The sequence below is a fragment of the Orycteropus afer genome, unplaced genomic scaffold, assembly GCF_000298275.1.
Source record: "Orycteropus afer afer isolate SDZICR_OR568_19922 unplaced genomic scaffold, OryAfe1.0 scaffold00012, whole genome shotgun sequence".
Lineage (NCBI taxonomy): Eukaryota > Metazoa > Chordata > Mammalia > Tubulidentata > Orycteropodidae > Orycteropus > Orycteropus afer.
In genome coordinates, this window is record NW_006921599.1 from 14,657,485 (window position 1) to 14,677,928 (window position 20,444).

General features: G+C 36.7%; 1 protein-coding gene across 1 annotated transcript in view; it reads right to left on the reverse strand.

Moving 5' to 3' along the window:
• Positions 1-8,351: 8,351 nt before the first annotated feature.
• Positions 8,352-20,444, reverse strand: part of NUP153 (nucleoporin 153) — a 104,062-nt gene continuing 91,969 nt past the window's right edge. Inside the window, exons 18-22 of the mRNA XM_042782374.1 lie at positions 15,899-16,789; positions 13,052-13,408; positions 12,238-12,513; positions 8,937-9,105; positions 8,352-8,436 (exon numbers count right to left, since the gene is read on the reverse strand). Coding sequence (XP_042638308.1) covers positions 8,352-8,436; positions 8,937-9,105; positions 12,238-12,513; positions 13,052-13,408; positions 15,899-16,789 — 1,778 coding nt within the window. The remainder of the gene's footprint in view (positions 8,437-8,936; positions 9,106-12,237; positions 12,514-13,051; positions 13,409-15,898; positions 16,790-20,444) is intronic.

The following is a 20,444-nucleotide window of genomic DNA, read 5'->3' on the forward strand; positions in this document are numbered from 1 at the left end:
TGCCAAAAACAGCCCTGAATTCCATGTTCTCTGGAATGTTGACAAACTAAGTTATGTATTGAGGCCATCAGTATGCCTGGGTTACATTAATTGATTTAGAAATTAAAGCAGTCAGTCACTCTATTGTGATACAGGTGACTATTCTGAAAGTATTGGTTTTACATGAATGCCAAAGAACTTTTCCAGAAGAAAAACAGTACCTGTTAAATTTAAGTGTTAAAAGTTTTTAGATCAAAAGAAAGCAAGTGTGGTTTCATGATCAACAATGAACAAGATCTAAGGCTTCAGAAATCTCCAAATGAAATTCCTACAATTTATTTTGGTTTATCCCAAGATTATGGAAAATGCCCAGTTGTGTTTTGTGAACACCTACCTAATCCATCTATTAGTTAACATCTCTTCAGGAAATTGTGTTTGGAGGACAGGAAAGAGGAAGAGAATGTTATTTGATTATCTACTTATCTCCCATCCACAGAGGTGGTGAGTTGAGCTGCAAGAGAAAGGGGCAAGTGAGGAAGGCCTAGCAGTTCCCTTACCTGGAGTTTTTAAATCCAGACTGTGGTTGACTTTGGGAATGATGATGTAACTTTACTTATCTTCTTAATGCTTAAATATGTATTTTGAGACAAGTTCTGCATGATGATGAAAAAGTATTATATCACTGTATTACTGATTTTTTTAAAGAAAAGGTAAGTTAGTGATTGCTTTTAATTGTGGGGGGGTAAATTTTCACTGTAGACATAACTTAAAATTCATATGCAGGTGTTTTCAGTGCCCTAAATCAAACTATAAATATGGGGAGGGATTACTTCCATCAAACTGGCATATTTACTGTAAAACAATATTCTTAGTATGTGTGCAGCATGAAGAAAGTATTAGTGCTATTAAGTGTTCTAAAATATGTGTAGTTTCTTTCTTCACAGGATATTCAAGTTTCCTTTTATATAGTTCTGTGACTGTTGAAACATCAAACAGTGTATATCAGAATACTAGTAGCCTGTAAAACATTTGCAATTTCCCCATCATGGACCGTTTCCTTTAAAACAAGGGAGAGTATTTATTACCTCCAGATATCATACTATGTTCATTTGATTCTGTGGGCCATAAGCTCATTTTGGGTCTGTGAGGGATGAAGTTTTGGTGGTAATATTAAGTGAAGTAATTTTTATATTGCCATTTAAAAAATTTATCCTATTGAAACAAAGTTGTGAGTTTATGTGTGTGTGTACTTTTGTTAGCTGCCCCCCATTAACCTATGTTGAGGTATACCCATACTATTTATAGCTTATTTGGTTCTTAGGCAATTTTTTCATCTTCAATACTATTTTCCCAGAAAACACCAACTATTGGATAGTTCATTTCATTATTAAATTGTTTCAGGGCTCAATCTAGGCCTTGGTCTTAAATCTAATAACAAATGCAATATATGTCTTTATTATTACTCTATCAGTTGTTTTCCTGACATTAAAAAATGTGAACATTCACGTCTGATATTTATAGAAACTTTAGCCATATTTTTATTTATTTTTATTTTAAAATTTCATAAACCATGTTTTTAAAAATAATTTTATATTAAAACTAGCTTCACAGAAAGCCAATTAATTTAGTATGTCATAGCACTAAACAGGTAAGTCACTTGTAACCTTTGGGAAGATATTATTATGGCCCTTCACTGTAATGAAAAGAAAAACAAAATCTAACTTGGTGACTAGACATTAGGAAATGTTACTCATAAACTTAGCACATTAAATAACGCAAACATTAACAATGGTGTATATGCTACTTTTACACTGACTAGGGAAAGTTGGAATGTATTCCAGAGTGCATGACTGAAGACCATCTTTGTTTATAATTCCTGGTCAGATAATTGAATGGTTCATCATTTATCCATTTTTATTTATGCAGTAAAGTAAAAGCAAATGAGAGTCTAACTTAATTTACATACAACATTACACCATTTGCTTATACAGGCAGTCCCTGGGTTATGAGTATCCCATTTACGTACAACGAACCAATCCCTGTTAAGTGTATATTAAAAATTTGAGGTATATACAATGGTTCGTAGTAACAGGCACTACTTTGTGAAGTGTGTCAAAACATTTTTATTATTATGGTAATAAATTATTGTATTATAGTATAAAGATAGTTTATCTGGAAGTGTGTAATGTTTTTCATGCATAGAAAGGTACAACTATATATACTAAGACTTCTGACTAACTGCTGTTAGATATGAACCACATCCAACTCTTCCAACTTATACATTTAAGTCAGACATAGCAATGAAATCGGTCATAAGTTCATAAGGGACTACCTGTACTTGAGTCATTCAGATGAATTATCTGTGTAGGTTCATTCATATCCAAGTATGGATTCAAGTTATACTATAAAGGCCTATGAAAAATATCAGAAGTATTTTCACCTCTACAACAAAATTCGTGAATGTAGCACTTAGGGAAAGAGATTTTGATTCCCAAATGTTCCAAAAAGTGCCAAAACAATGGCAGTTTAAGAGGATCAGGGTCTGGTGCCACATTTTTCTCTTGGAGTTGTGGGGAAGGGAATCTTTTCTTTTCAAAACACTTGTTTTTCGTTAACAGAAATACTGATCTGTATAAATCTCATACTGAAGCTCTAGCCTAAATAGGCAAAAGAAGTTGTTTTCATAGTAAATATGTTACTCATCACTTTATAAGAAAAGGGAACAAAAATTAAGAAGCTGAGTAAGAATACTATTTCAGTAGCATGCCCTAGGTTAAAAAACCTCCAAATAGAAGATCACAGAATTGGCAGTTAGGCACCTAAAAATCTCACATACCCATCACTAAAAGTATCCTTGAGAAAGTCTGGATACAAAGCTAAGTGTTGTTCATATTGGACCCATAGCTAGGTCTGAATGTAGTATGAATGATTGCAAGCCTTGCTTTTTAGCCTATTCTGTGACTACAGAAGTCAACTCAACACTTTTGGATAGTAAGCCTTCACTTGCCAATACTTACTTATTTAAATAAAAAAGTATTGCCCAACTGATACTTTTCTAGCATTGGATCCTCTTTCTACCTAAACATTTACTTTCCAAATTCACCCAAATACTTAGAATTGGGGAGGGGAAAAAAATTATTTGTGAAGCACTTCAAATGACAGTAGACATGTTTTACTGGCAAAAAAGAAAAAAGGATTTGTTCCCTTCAATAACTTGTTGGGGTCTTTCACTTAATGTACAAACATTTTCTAGCAAAGGGAAAAAAAGTTAAGTTGTTGTAAATTAGACTACTATTTGAAGATAAAGAACTTTTTGAAGGGGGCAGAAGCATTAACATTTTTCACTCTACTCTTGTTCCTATTAAATCAGGCTGTTGTTTCTTTTGCTGAATATGCCTAAGTAACAGTGTTCCTAAAATCCTCTAGTTTGTAAAGTGTCATTTCACACATCATCCCCTGCCCACCAAACCAAAGGCTAAAATCTACATGTATTTGAGTCAAGTTCCTCATTTCAAACAGTGTATGTATATTTCCTTGCAGTTCATTATCACATGGCTTGATCTACAAATAGTATCTGATGGCCAGCATGTAAATAAAATTCAGCGTTCTATTTTTAATAATTTGTACACCACCAATTTGTATTATGTCTCAATAAATACTTGGACCTGATGCATTTGTGTTTTGCTTGAGAATACTTGCTCCTGTTTTAAATGTTTATCTTTGACTTTGAATCCCCTCAGGGACACCATGCATCCAAATGCAGTTTTTCTAGCATTCTCTGCCTTCAGGTATGCATATGATGGGCACTATGGCTGCAACAGTAATTAGAGTACTTTTGGAATCAGACCTATCAAAAAATCCATCCCCTTTTAACAAGTACACTCAGAAGTTACAGGTGGTGGTGGTTAGGTGCTGTTGAGTCAGCTCCAATCCATAGAGATTATGTACAACAGAACAAAACACTGCCCTCCTGCGCAAGCCTCACAGTCCTTGCTATACCTGAGCCCATCGTTGCAGCTACTGTGTCAATCCATCTTGTTGAGGCCTTCCCCTTTTTGTGATGGCCCTCCACTTCACCAAGCAAGAGAATGGTCCCTTCTGACAACATGACCAACTAAATGAGATGAAGCCTGGCTGTTCTTGCTTCCAAGGAGTGTTCTGGCTGCACTTCTTCCAGGACAAATTTTGTTCTTTTGGCAGTCCGTGGTACGTTCAGTATTATTCATCAACACCACAACTCAAAAGCATCAACTCTTCTTTGGTCTTCCTTGTTCACTGTCCAGCTCTCACATGATTATGAGGTGATTGAAAATACCATGGCTTGGGTTAGGCACACTTTAGTTTTCAATGAGACTTCTTTGCCCTTTAGCATTTTAAAGAGGTCTTTTGCAGCAGACTGGCCCAGTGCAATATGTCATCTGATGTCTTGACTGCTGCTTCCATTGGTGGTGTCTGTTGAACCAAGTAATATGAAATCTTTGACAGCTTCAATCTTTTCTCCATTTACTGTGATGTTGCTTACTGGCCCAGTTGTGAGGATTTTTGTTTTATGTTGAGATATAATCCATACTGCAGATGAAGTCTTTACTCTTCATCAGTGTTTGAAGTCATCCTCACTTTCAGCAAGATTGTGTGGTCTGTTTATCGCAGGTTAACGAGTCTTCCTCCAATCCTGATGGCACATTCTTTGTATAATCCAGATGATTTGTTCTGCATACAAACTGAGTCAGTATGGTGAAAGGATTCAACCCTGACACACTCCCTTTATGATTTTAAACCATGCAGCATCTGGTAGCCCCTTGTTGTGTTCGAATGATAGCCTCCTGGTCTATGTACAGGTTCTTCATGAGCACAATCAAGTGTTCTGGAATTCCCGTTCTCAATGTTATGCATAATTTGTATGATCCACATAACTGGATGTATCCCTCGTTGCATGTCCTCTTCTGAACCCAGCTTGTATTTCTGGAAGTTCTCTGTTAATATACTGCTGCAACCGTTTTTAAATTATCTTCAGGAAGATTTTACTTACGTGTGATAGTAAGAATACTGTTCAATAATTTCCACATTATGTTGGATCACCTTTGGAATGGGTACAAATATGGCGAGTCAGCTGGCCAGACAGCTGTCTTCCAAATTTCTTGGCAAAGAAAAAAGAGTGCCTCCAGTGCAGCATCTGTTGAAACATCTCAATGAGTATTCCATTAATACCTGTAGTTGGAAAACCAAAAGGGAAGAATGTGCTCAGCATTTCTTAAGCTGAAAGAACTGAAGAAAAAATTCAAGCCTCGAGTTGCGATATTAAAAGATGCCGTGGGCAAAATATTGAATAATGCAAGAAATATCAAAAGAAGATGGAAAAAATACACGGAGTCACTATACCGAAAAGAATTGGTAGATGTTCATCCATTTCAGGAGGTGGCATATGATCAAGAACCACTGATAGTGAAGGAAGAAGCTTAAGCTGCATTAAAGAAATTGGCAAAGGTACTGGTAGGTAATTTAATATTAAACTAATAATTCTATTCTTAAGAGTTGTTCACCATGACAGCCCCCATACAAAATATTAAGTATTTCATGTGTTTCTCACAAGGAAACAGTGCAGTCTCATAGCTAGTAAATGACTGAGCTGAACTTAGTTCTGACCTTAAAAGCTTTTCTTAATTAACCTTTAAGAACAGCTCTAGAAAGGGAAGAAAGGCAAGATACAAGTTAACAGGTTCCTCAAAAAGGGCAAACATAATAAAGGATAAACTTAAGCTAAAATATGGCCTGGTCTGAGTCATCCATGATCCCAGCCACAAACTACATTGTAGTACAAATAGGCTGTTGACCTGAATTAATAACTTCTACATTACATGTAACTGAAGGCTCTGACTGGCATGAACATACATACTATGGTGCATGTGGCTAAGCCCAACACCCCATTTTCTCAATTTTATACCAGATTTGTTAGTTTACATTAAACACATGGCTAAGTTTTGGGCAATCTACTTCCATAGTTGATACCGCCTCAGAAATGCAAGGGGGTCGCTACGAGTCAGGTCCAACTTGATGGCACATAACAACAAGCTTTGTAAAATTTTCAATTTTTATTAGTCTGTAAAATATTACTTAATATTTTACAGACTAATAAAATTAAAGCAAACATTCCTTCTTCCCAGGCTAAACCAGGAAGTTCATTTAGTTACAAACAATATCAAACACTTTTCATTATTTGAAAATAATGAAATTCTCATAAGCAATTTTAGGAGAGAATTTGAAACAGCAAGTAGCTACAGGGAGTGGGGATCAGAGAGAGGTCTATAGCCTGAACCAGTCAAATAAGGTGACAGTTCTATTGGACTTGCGCCATAAATGCAGTCTAGAGCTGCTACCTGCAGTGAGAAAGATGCTAAAACAATGGAAAGCAGTTTAGATGGAGAAAAAACAAGTCCTGAATACAGCCCTAAAGACTTCAGTTTGGGGTGCCAAAAGATTCCATTTTTAACATGAGCCACCTAAAGAATGATTTTCACCTACCTGCTTAAAAAAATACTAAATGACTGGAACTTTATTGTTTCTAGAGCATTTTTAATGAAAATCTCTCCAGAGTAGAATGCTTAATATCCTCATCCATACAGTCTACAGAACTAAGAACTAACCTGGGATTTAATTAGGCATTGTTACATTCTCAACATTAAGACCAGATTTCCAGCTTGCTTCTTTTTTTCTAGAATTCAACATCATTGTTGGTGCTCCAAGCTGGTACCCAATATATATTATTAATAAAGTGCATATTATAAACCCCCAAACCAGCATTTGATTAGGAAAAATATCTTTGTTGGAAACAAAAAAGCAGCTGCTTAACATTTTAAAGTTCTGGATTTAAATTCGAACCAACAAGAAGTTCAACAAATTAAAATGAGCATAAAGTAATTGCAAATTAAAGAATAAAATTATCAAACGTTGTTCCTATGGACTACATTTTAAAAAGATCCAGTGAAAACAATACAGGACAATAATCCAAAAGAACACTGTCTAGTAAAACTTATCAAGCAAGGTACAAGCAGAAATGGTTCCATGTGTTTATTTTCTACTTTTTAAAAAGTCATGTAAATTTCTATGCAAATTGGGCATGAATTCCAGCTCCAGGCAAGAAGCAGGGTATACTGTCTGTATGTCCTGCATTCAGACACTCTGCTCTTCATTTAGGAATTATCTAAATCACATGTATCCTATTAGAATTTACCTTCTGACAATTACTAACCTTTATTAAAAAGTTTCTGCCCATCAATACTGTGTACCTTCATTATGAGTTAAAATTACAACAAAAAGTATTTCATAATTTTTTATTGATGGCATTTATCCCATGGTTTAACATGTTAATTATACTGTAATAAACATGGCTTTAATATTAAACTTTTCCTTATTATCCAAAGTCACCACAGTCCATTTCAGTAAATATAAAAATATATGCTTAATACTTTGTACAATACTGGTTTTTGGTCCAAACAAAACTGGATCAGAAAAGCCAATAAATTCACTTTAAGAATCCCCAATTTTTTTTTATTTTTTATTTTTTTTTTAAAGATTTCCAAATGGATTTAGGCAACTTTGAATAATGGGATATACATAATAAAATCTGAGACAAGACTAAACAAACAAAAAAAATTTCTAACACAAAATTAAAATTTCAAGTTCACAGATTTATGTTATACCAAAAAAGTACAGAAACAAAATTATATTTACACAAGTTTCATAATAAAATAATGAAAAAGGCAAGACAGGTGATAGTCGTAAGAATGAAAATATAGAAATAGCATATAATTATTAAATGGAGAACTAGATCTAACAAGTCCTTAGCATGGACCATCTTTAATCAGGCTTCCTCTATCAGAAAATTTTAGTGCACAATACACCCAACTCACTCACTTCACACATACACCAGCACAAACTCAGCATAGAAATCATTCATTTCAACATCCTCTAATCTATACAGAATTCCTCAGATATAATTACAATTTCAACGCGTTCCATAAACGCTTATCAACGCACATAGTGGTGCAGACGACGAGGTTCTATACAAAGCCATTTGCCGTGAAGAGCTCTATTCCTGGATACAGCCAGACCATGCCAAATCAGTGAATATTTGCTGGATCATAAAATATTTTTGCTGAAGAATCAGTCACCAGGCTAGCTATTATTTTAAAAAAAGGAGTGGGGGGAGGGGGAGGGTAGGGCTTCTATAAAGAAAGAAATGAGGGAAGTTCCAAAATGAAAGATGTCCATAGGCAGATCTGACTTCAGATAACCCCAGCATGTAGTACAATCCTGTATCTGAAAGCCGGGCACCAGCTGTTTTAAAACTGTTGTGTATAACACCTTAGTGACCTTTATTTCCTACGTCTAACAGCAGTCTTTATCTTGCGACCAGTAACTGAAGTCCCAGAAGAAGAGAACAGATTTTTCCCATTTGACCTGTGAAAAAGAAAAACTTAATGTGACATATGCCCAGAAAAACATTTCAAAGTTATTGTAAAACACTCAATGTGAAAACATTTCCTACTACACCGTTGTTGTTGTTGTTGTTATGTGCCGTCAAGTCGGCCCCGACTCATAGCGACCCCTCCTTGGGTTTCCGAGGCAGTATCACTACGGAAGTAGGATTGCCCAACCTTCCTTCCGAGGAGTGGCTGGTGGGTTTGAACCGCGAGCCGTCTGGTTAGCAGGCAAGTGTCTTAGCCACTATGCTACCAGAGCTCCCCTACTACACCTAGCACACACAAATTACTGCCATTTTTCTCCAGGCTATATCATCTTCCAAAACTGCAGAATGGCAGACTGATGTAGGAGAATATATTTAATTTTACCCACACCAAAGTGCACACTTCAGTGATAGTTAAACTAAAACACACATGCATGCATGCATACACACATCCTTATGTTAAATTCTCCATTTCAACAAAATGTTCTCTTACCCCACTGTAAATGATGCTGAAGGCTGGCTAAATGGAAATCCCCCTGAACCTGAAGGCTGGGCTGAGGCTGCAGGTGTGCTGGGATTTGCACCAAATGTGAACACTCCTGATGGGTTGTTGTTTGTGAAGTTGAAATTTGTAGTGCTGCTGCCAAACTGAAAAACCGAACCTACAGGATCCAAGCAGAAGTACTTCAAAAGTGGTCTTTCATTAAGGCAACAATGACTCTATTAATAACTCTATTAATGACTCTGACCATTATGTACAAAAACACTGTTCTTCTATGGTTGCTAAAACAAAACTATAATCAATTATCTCCATTGGTACAGAGTATGTACTTGATACTTTTCACAAGTGACACCACTTACCGTGACCAAAGAAGAGGGCAAAGTGATCTTCTGGGTAAAGATAGCAGAATAAACACCTGTAGCTCCATCTTCTTCAGAAATCTCATTAAAATAAGCATAAAGGGATTTTTACAAAGATGGGGGAGAAGGGACAATGGCAACAAAAGTTCAGAAGTTAGAAGGATGACTGGAGCTGAATACTAAACTAGCAGTAGGGAAAAGTACATAAGTCAATTAACTCCATTTACACTATACCCAAGTACCTCTGAAAGTGGGCATGAAAATGGGACTAAAAGAAGGAAACGTAGGTAGAATATCTGCTTAAGAAACAGATACCAATCCCTCCCTAAAACTAAAACAAGGTGGTAATGCTCCTCCTCCAACCCAGAAGTTTAGTCTCTAGAGAGGTAACTGCACTGGGTGATGAGACCACAGAGAAATAAGGGCAAAGAATATCTTACTAAAAATAGGCAGATTAAGAGTAGTTAAAACATATTGATACTTCCAGCCTTTCGCCACAATTCAGCTCTGAGAACACAGGCAAAAAGGCAGGAGACTAGAAGCATCTTCTCTGCAGAATCTGAGAGACTAAGAGGAAAGAAAGACTTAAAGATACCAACACATCCAGGTTTTCCCAAGGAAACAATCCAGCCAGATAACCCTACAATGACATTAAAGGTTTACAAGCCTAATCCATGCACAAAGAATTCTCAAGAGGTATCTAGGTATCCTATTCATGACAATATGAGCAGAGAGCTAATGATCACCAGACATTTGAGTAAAGTACTAAATAAGAAACACTGAGGTCAAAATAATAATAGAAAAAAAATAAACTTGCAGAAAACTGGGCCACCAAGAGCTCCCTAATCTAAGTATAGGAGACAACAGAAAAATAGATACATTTTAAAATTCAAGAAAGAAATTATTTTTATGACACACATTACCTAAGTACAGATATAAGCAAGGAAGTAAAACCTTTTCTTTAATTTAAAAAAAAAAAAAATCATAAACATCCCCAGATTAACAGAGAACACTGCACCCATGATATAAACTAGGGGAATGTTAAAAATATCCCCATGAAATACAGGAAAAATACAAAAGCGAAGAAAGGAGTGAATAAAAGATAAGTCAGAATACAAATTCTGGAGATCCAATATCCAAATAGATTTGCTAGAAAACAAGGAATTTAAAACGAGAAAATCTTCAATGGGTCCACACCAAAGTACATTGTCCTGATATTTCAGGACACTGGAGACAAAGGAACAGATTCTAACAAAATTCTAAAGAGTAAAGATGAAGAAAGAGACTTCAAGATCAACTCTGAGAACCAGAGTCACAATGAAAAGTTATGAAAATTATTTCCAATTTAAAAATGTATGTGGCACAAAAAGTCTTACTCAAACGTGGAGGCAGAATAAAACAGGGCTTTTTTGAACTAGTTTGAAATGGTTCAGTCAGTCATGGCCAATGGAACAAGGGCAGCATACATGTTGCACAGTAACCAAATCTCTAGTGTGTAGCACTGACCCAAGTAGGAAACTGGCAGTGGTACTTAAAGGCAGTGGTACTTAAAGGCAGTGGTACTTAAAGTGGACTGCGCCACTTTGAATCTGTGTGCTCTCCACAGTCTTGCCGATAACTACAGTCTCCTGCACTTCAGGCTCCTCAAAGCTTCCTGTAGATGCAGGAATCTGGATTACTGGCAGGACTGTGGAGAGTGACACACATAAAGAACTCCTAGAAATCAACAGCAAAAGCCAAACAACCTAACAGAAAAGTAGCCCAAACCCCAACTAGAATTCATGTATGAGAATGCTCATAACAACGGTGGTGGGATGTAAAAACTGGCATAATCCATCATACTCCCAAAGATAAAGATATGCACACCTCTTACTTTAGTACTCTCATTACAGGGTATATGGCCTAAAAGCATACATATGTGCACAAAGATACATACACAAGAATGAACAGAGCAGCATTTTATAATAGTCCCAAACAACTCAAACATCTATCAATATAATAAATGGGTAAATTGTAGTATATTCATACAATGATTTACTCTACAACAATGAAAATGAAGAAATCAGATGTAATAACATGGATGAACCTTACAAAGCAAAGAAAGAATGAAAGGAGCAATACTCAAAGCAATGATTTCATTTGTATAGTTAAAAATCAGCTAAACTATTTTTTAGAGATGCATATGCAATTAGTTACATTTTAACTAAAACCCAAGTAAAATGATTAACACAAAAGCCAAGAACAGTTGTCACTGTTAAAGTAGGGAAAGGAAAGAGGAATGTGATCACATGAGGGGCTTCCCTGCAGTAGTTAAACAAGAAGTATTTGTGTGAACATCCAAATGTTAGGAGATGACTGGTTTGTCCAAGTTGGGGTATAACTTCCTGAAGTGAATTCAATCATAAAGCAAGCAAAGGGTGGAAAAAATAGGGTGGAAATCTAGGCTACAGAGCCACAGTACTGAGTTGGGGAGAAATGGCACTAAGTATCCAAATTAAAAAAAAAAAAAAAAAATTAAACATAAACTTTGTTTTAAACATAAATTTTAATACCTTAAAAATGCAGTAATGTGTATGAAAGCTGGAAATGTTGTTCACAGGTAAGTGTAAACATAAATGTTCCTAGTCTAACTACCCAAAAGCAAACCTTCTACCATCAAGTCAACTCTGAGTCATAGCGACCCCATAGGACAGAGCACAACTGCCCCATAGGGTTTCCAAGGTTATATATCTTTATGAAAGCAGGCTGATGGGTCGGAACTACCAACCTTTTGGTTAGCAGCTGAATGCTTTAACCCCTGGGCCACCAAGAGCTCCCTAATCTAAGTATAGGAGACAACAGAAAAATAGATACATTTTAAAATTCAAGAAAGAAATTATTTTTATGACACACATTACCTAAGTACAGATATAAACTACACTGTACACACTTACTGGAATTAGGAGCTGTTCCAGAGCCAAATGCAGACTGACTAGGCTGCTGTCCAAACACAGGGGCTTGGCTACTGCTTGACACTGTCCCAAAAGTAGGTGGTGCAGTCTGAGAACCAGATGAAAATAATGCTGTTGAAGATGATATAGATCCAAAACCTGTGGGATTAGGTTGGCTGGCACCTTGAGTTTGCCCAAATGTTGGGGTCTGGCTAGCACCAAATGCTGGACTGGCAGATGGTGTTGAAGAAGGTCCAGTGCCAAATACATATGAGGATCCTGGAGGCCCAAACAAATATTTTTATCACTATGATTTATACAGTGAGATAATCCTCAAGAAATTTCTATAAACTCAAAAGCAAACTTTAAGCTCATTTCCCGACCCTTACCTTGCTAAATTAATTAAATCAAAATTAAAGACAAATTTTGAATAAAAAGAAAACGATTCTTTTCGTCTTCATTTATTTAGTTAAACATGTAGAATTCATATAAACAGAAACCTCAATTAACATGATCTCCCATCTTTACAGTTAACAAAGTCTAATGAAACAATTTCCAGAGTGTGGTTATTTACAGATTACTATTGGGGGGAGGGGGGACTTGGAAAAATAAATTTTTATACTCTTAACAAGATTAGAAAAAGAGCTTTCAAGAGTAAAATATTAAATGTACATTATTCCACATCCTGAATAATTACAACATGCCCAGTATAGTTGACTAAAAGGCACCCAATGATAAAACTTGCTTTATCACTGGCTAACCATTGACATGCTTGTAATTAAAGCTAACCAAAAACAACATTAAAAAAAAAACATACCTGAAGAGCTAGATGTAGTTGTAACTCCAAAGTTGAAACCAGCGGTTGCTGTAGTACTACTGCTGGATCCTGGGCCAAAGACAAACGGGGTGACAGCAGTAGCTGTGCTAGATGTAGTTGCTGGTTTGCTATCCTGAGAAAATAGCAAAGACTGAGATGTACTTGATTCAGCAGAGTTACCAAAGGCAGAGCTGCTCACAGGATTGCTGGCCTGTCCAAACACAAAGGCAGTCACAGGTGGATTGGAGGAAGAGGTGGAACTACCAAATATAACACCACCAGCTGAGGTAGCTGGTGTACTTGAATTAGAGGAACTGTTGTTCAAGAAATTGAAAATTGGCTTTGCTGCTCCTTGATCTGTAAGACAAATTAAGAAACAAACAAAAATCCTTAAGAATCATCTCAGAAAGCATTTTTTCCTGCCCTATCATTAAGGAATTTAGAAAACAGAATATTAAATATTTCTTACAGATTCATAAATCAGATGGCCACTTGTTCTATTAAATTTTGACCAGTATATCCATCTTTTCTTTTACAGCTCTAGATTTTCTGTCTTTCTTAAGAAGGCCTTCAGCATTCAGATTAATAAATATAAAAATATACCTTAAAGACAAATCTACCTGGATGCTCTCCAAGTTCAGATACTGGGAGACAGATGTACTTTCATAAATATGATTTTTATATAACTATATCTGCAATTTGCATTACAATGTGTAGCAAGCAGGATTGTAACTTTAACCAAATAGATAGTTACTTCCTGTAACATCTACTGACTGTGAATCCTGTGGTCAGTGATGTGCAAGGCCAACTCTATGACATCCTAAATTTCCACATGTATGTTCATTTGTTTCCTCTGCTGCTATTGTCCCTGTTGTTGTTATGTGCTGCTGAGTCAGCCCTAACTCACAGCAACCCCTCCTGGGGCTTCTGAAGCAGAGGCAGTATCACTACGGAAGTAGATTGCACAACCTTCCTTCTGAGGAGTGGCTGGTAGTTCTGAATCACCAGCCTTCTGGTTAGCAGTCAAGTGCCTTAGGCACTACGCTACCAGAGTTCCTTGCCTCCAGGCTGTTTCAATTATTGTAGCTTTATAGTGTGTTTTTTTTTTTTCTATTGGTAAGGCAAGTCTACCTGTGCAGCTGCCCTTCTTCCCTAAATTTATTGTGCATTTTCCCTTCTGTGTGAATATTAGAAATCAGCTTTTACTTGTCAAGCTCCTCCAAAAAGGAAGTAAAGAGTAAGGGAGTAGAGAAATAATCCCACCCAGGAACAAGTTTAAGTAGGCCCTTTATGTTCTTTTAATTATTCGTATGTTATAGGTTCTGTTGCTTAAAAATGTTAAATGAGATAGGCTGTACATCTGCTTATTGCTGATTTTGGGAAAAACGATTGAGTTTTATATGGTGATCCTACCACACAATCCAGCTACCTACTAAAGATTTTTTATTCCTACACTAATGTCTCAGAGTTCCAATATTGCTCACTAGACAGGGCTGGTCAATGTACTAAGGGCATTAGTACAATGTATGGAAAATGAAGCATGCTGACTCGCTTTCGTTAGTTAAACAGAGATTGGCTAAGAAAATGCCTACACTGATACAAATAGTCTAGTGATTCCATGATTCAACTTGATCAGACCCTTTCTCAGTTTTTGTTCCTTTTTAAACATTACATAGTTTTAGTTTTTATTTTCTTTAAAGGATTTTTTTTTTCATTTCAAGCAAAATTTAATAGACTGAAACTGTTCACACCTATTTGTCAAATTCTAGTTTTATTTTTCTTGTTTAACTTTCCTTTTTGTTTGAGTGCTTCCAACTTATTCACAAAAGTGTTCATGGGTATTGAACTTTTGATTCTTTGCATGTCTGAAAAGAGTTATATCTTGTCCTTGTGTGTGAATGTATTTGGCTGGCTATAAAATTCTAGGTTCAAGATCATTTATTTAATACTTTGAGGGCATGACCCTACTGATCTTAGCATTTTGTTTCAAATTGGAAGTATGCTGCTATTTTGATACCTCTTTGTGGCATACAGCTTCTCCCTCTCTGGAAGCACTCAGGGTTTCAGCCATGGTGTTCTAAAATGTCACAGGTCTCTCTTAAGGCGTAGGTCACTTCCATTTTTAAGACCAGTATCTTTCTTTATATCTAGAAATTTTCTTCTTCTGTGGTATTTCCTCCATACTGCTCTCATCTTATAAGTACTCCTACTCCAACAGAACTTGTGCCTCCAGCTTGGCTCAATCTCTTTGTACTTCTGCACTGTGTTCTGGGAAATTCCAGTTCACTTATCTATCAGTTCACAAAATGATTTTTATTTCATCAATGATGTTTTTAAGAATTCTAAGTCATTTTTCCTTCAGGATTTTAGTTTTTGTCGTCACCTGTCTTCTCAGCGGTTAATTATACTTGTTGTCTCTGTTCCTAAAACGTTTGATGATGACTGGTTATCTGTACATACTTGTAGTTATCTGTATATACTTGTAAATGAAAGGCTTTACATAAAGATTTTAATAGTTAAGAAATTATTTAATGAACTTGAGAATACCTATATTCCTGGACACTGTAAGCCAATTCTGATTATAAGCCCTGAAAGACAAGGATGAATATAGACAAATGTGCAAAATTTTAAGCTTTCTGTTAGAGTTTTGTCTGTCAAAAGTGTATCCATAGATAATGCCATCAGAATTATGGGAAGTAGGGGTGTTGGAGCAATTGAAAATGAAAATCCTAGCTCCTTCCCAGATAGCTATTTGGGGACTCTCTCAACTACGTTCAGTATAAACCATTACTTGACTTGCAATATTTGTCACGACATCACGCCTTATAAAATAACTATAATACTTACCAGCTGTAGTACTAGTTTGAGCTCCAAAAGCAAAAGTGGACTTTGCTGGCTGTTCAGATTCCTTCTCAGATGGTTTTGGCATTCCGAAACCAAATCCTGACTTTGAAGAACTCTCATCTTTGGTTTGCTCTGAATTCCCAAAGGAAAACACTTGTTGACACTTTGGCTCTTCGTTGTCAGCTTTCTTCCCAAACACTAGAGAAGTAGAAGTGACAGGCTCCTGCTGTTTCTCCTCTGTCCTTCCCAAACCAAACACTGAGGCAGATGGCAGAGAGGCATGTTCCATATTGCCAAACATAAACCCTCCTTTGGTGGCAGGCGTTTCTTCTTTTTTTGTTTCGGGCGTCTTACATGTGAAAGGAGCCACTGAAACACTCTTGGTTTCTATGGTTCCAAAGTTGAAGCCGCTTTTGTTTTCAGAGGTCACTATGGTATTAGTAGCAGCAGGGGTAGGGGTAGGGTTAATAACACCTGTACCAAAGTTAAAGCCTGTAGATGAAGATTTAGAGAGTTCATCTTTCTTTTCTTGATGCACAAGATTAGACACTCCAAACTGAAATGGAGCTAAAGGAGTTGGATTGCTTAAACCAGAAGAAAGTCCAAACTGAAAATTATTATCATTCTTACTGTCTTTTTTATCTTCTTCTGGTTTAGGATCAGATGAAACCCCAAATTTTAAATCTCCTATTGGTTTAGAAAATTTAAAGCCTCCACTCATGGGATTTATAGACTCTGAATCCGATGACACACCTATTTTGAAGCCTCCTTGATCTCCAAATTTAAAATTTCCAGTGTTTGTTAAAGTCTGAGAAGGCCCAGAAGAGGATGATGAGATACCAAATTTGAAGGATGACGCCGCAGGGTTTGACGATGAAGAAGACGTGCCAAAGCCTTCAAAAATATAAAAGACACTGTAAGATAGTGAATTAAGGTTCTTATCCTCTCAGATAGGAGCTCTGGTAGCACAGTGGCTAAAGCACTTGACTGCTAACCAGAAGGCTGGCGGTTCAAACCCACCAGCCACTCCTCGGAAGGAAGGTTGGGCAATCCTACTTCCGTAGTGATACTGCCTCAGAAACCCAAGGAGGGGTCGCTATGAGTCGGGGCCAACTCGACGGCACGTAACAACAACAACATCATCCTCTCAGATAGGAATTCTGGTGCCATAGCCAAACATTCGGCTGCTAACTTGATTAGACCAAAAGGTTGGTGGTTTGAACCCACCAGCCGCTCCACAGGAGAAAGAAGAGGCAGTCTAATTCCATGAAGATTTACAGCCTTGGAAACCCTATAGGGCAGTCCAACTCTGTCTTATACGGTTGCTACGAGTCAGAATGGACTTGATGGCAGTGGGCTTGTTTTTTCAATCCTCTCAAATAAAATGTAAACCTTGAAAGCCAAAGCTAAATAGGAGTAACTCTGAAAAGGCCTACTTTGAGGAACACTAGCAATGGCAGTAAACACAAACCCATGTGACCAATATTCAATATCAGAAACACATCTCAATGTGCACAACTATACTGACATGCCACTTTTCATTTTACCAGACTGGCAGAGATCAAGAAGTTTGATAAAACTGGGCATAAAGGGCACTTTCATATTTTGCAGGTAGATGTTTAAATTATTAGCACACAACTTGTGATGAGCAATTTGTCAATATTTACCAAAAAATTATAACCACATGTACTCTCTGACCCAGTAATTCTACAGCTGGGATTTTGCTGTAATGATAAAACTCAGAGACATGCACAATGTCTTTATCAATCCAGGCAGTTATAAGAAAAGAGTAAAGAAAGGCCCTATATCCAACACAATACATGACAAAATGAACAGGGCAGAAGGCAGCATGGTATACAATCTTTTCTAACAAGGTAGAGGGAAATATGAACATTCAGAATAAGAATATATTTGCTTAGGATGTACATACAGAAACTTTGAAGAATCTATAAGAAACTAACAACAGCTATTACCTTTGATGAGCAGAATGCCGAAAGCCAAGAGATAAGACTTTTCACTGTGAACTTTTACATAAAAAACTCTATTTGAATAAATATGCATTTTATGCAAGCATTTTTTTAAAAAAACAAAAAGTGGTAGCATCAAAAAAAGTACATGAGCTGAAGGATTGTTTAAAAAGATACACTACAATATACTGACAAGCTCAAACTCTTGGTTACACAGTGCTTTTCTATCTATCTCTGCAGAAGGTAGAAATGAAGCACGAATGATTGGCTCAAAAAGGAATCATTAAATAATGCCCAGATATTTATGCATTATTCTGCCAATCCATGCGTAAATACAAATGCAAAGGCAAACTTTCCAAGCCCTCATCTTAGATATGCTTCTTTAATAATAAGCCACCTCTCTTTCTTTCCCAAAGAGAAATTTGGTTGAAAAATGGTATCAAAATCTTAGGAGCAAACAGCTATCCACATGGCCTCTAAAATACATTAAATGATAATAAATTTAAGATAATTTTAAAATTTTAAATTTAGGACAGAAAGCTAAGGTGCCAAAGACAAGCAGTAACTAATTACCACCTCTGCCTACAAGGAGGTCTACTGGACAGATTTAAAGATTTATGCACTATATGTAAAGGGCATGAGAATGGGACCATGAGGTAACAACTAAATGAGTGAAAATAAACTGGAAAGCACAGTAGTCATCTAAAATAACTACAACCTGTGTTTTCCTAATCCCCAATTGCATTCCATTCACCATATCATTGATTTAATGGGCTGCCTACCATTTTTCTTTTGAGACCAGTTAAAATAATTCATATTGGTGCATGAAGACTTGAAAAATATGGCCTCTAGATACTTCAATATTCTGAGAAGTTCTTCCTTTATATTTACATAGCAAAATGCAGAGTTATTATTTTTCTGTGACAGGATCTATGAAACCAAAGTGTGAGCCTGGTTTGCTTACAAGAACCTATTAGTGAAAATTCCTAGTCAAATAAGTCAAGAATTCATCTAAATGCCAATGTTGTTGTTGTTGTTACTTGCCATTGAGTCGGCCCCGACTCATAGGGACCCCTCCTTGGGTTTCCGAGGCAGTATCACTACGAAAGTAGGATTGCCCAACCTTCCTTCCAAGGAGTGGTTGGTGGATTTGAACCGCCAGCCTTCTGGTTAGCACTCAAGTGCATTAAGCACTATGCTACCAGAGCTCCAAATGCCAATGGGTTGCTAGCAATTAAAAACAAATAGAATTCTCTCTCAGAGACTCAATAACACAAGACAGAATAGCTCTTTACCCAGCAATTAGAAAACTAACTGCTGATCAGCAAATAATCTGAACTTACAATAATTCAGAAACAGATGTAATCTAAAATTTCTTCTGAGGCAAGTAACACAATTTACACGGATTTTCAATAGAGAAGGAATGAACAATTTAAAAACTAAAGCTATTTGCAAATATTTCACTTTAAAATGGCATTACAAGACAAGTAATCCAATTAAAAATGGGCAGAAGACATGAATAGACACTTCACCAAGGAGAATATTCAGGTGGCCAACAAACATATGAAGAAATGCTCATGGATCATTAGCCATTGTTGTTATGTGCCATCGAGTCAGACCCGACTCATAGAGACCCCTCCTTGGGTTTCCTAGGCAGTATTCACTACTATAGTAGATTGCCCCATCTTAGAAAGATGCAAATCAAAACAACAATGAAACACCATCTTGCCCCAGCACTAGCAGCAAAGTTCAACAAGACAGAAAATAACAAATGCTGGCGAGGATTCGGAGAGATTGGGACTTTCCTACACTGCTGGTGGGACTGTAAATGGTACAACTACTGTGGAAAGCAGTATGGCGATTCCTTAAAAAGTTGGAAATAGAAATACCATTTAATCCAGCCATTCCATTACTAGGTATATATCCTAAAGAAGTGAGAGCCATGATAAGAACAGACATATGCACACCCATATTCATCGCAGTACTTTACAACAGCAATAAGTTGGAAACAACCTCGGTGTCCATCAATTGAGGAATAGATATCCAAACTATGGTACATACACATAATGGAATACTATGCAACCCTAAAGAATAATGTAGAATCTGCAAAACACTGCGTAACATGAATGAACTTGGAGGACATGCTGAATGAAATAAGTCTATCACAGAAGGCCAAATACTGTTTTAGTCCATTATTGTAAAAGTCAAGGAACAGTTTATATATGGAAGGAAATTCTCTTTGTTGGTTACCAATGGTGGGAGGGGAGGGGAAGGAACACTGTTGGATAGGTAGAGAAAAGTATTGATTTGGGAGCTGTTGCATTGGGGTAAATTGTAGTCAATGTCATGAGACAACGTATGTGTGAACTGCTGTATGGAAAGTGAATTTGCTCTGTAAATTTGAGAAGGGCAATGTATCAAATGTGAGTGATCAACATGGTGGCACTGAGGAAGAGGAAGACATAGGTACATGGGAGGTACAGAAAACAAAGATGAACCCTTTTGCACATACAGTACTGTGTTGTCAGTGAAGGAAAACAGGGCTATAAGAGTGGAGAGATGGGGAGGGCGGGGCAAGATGG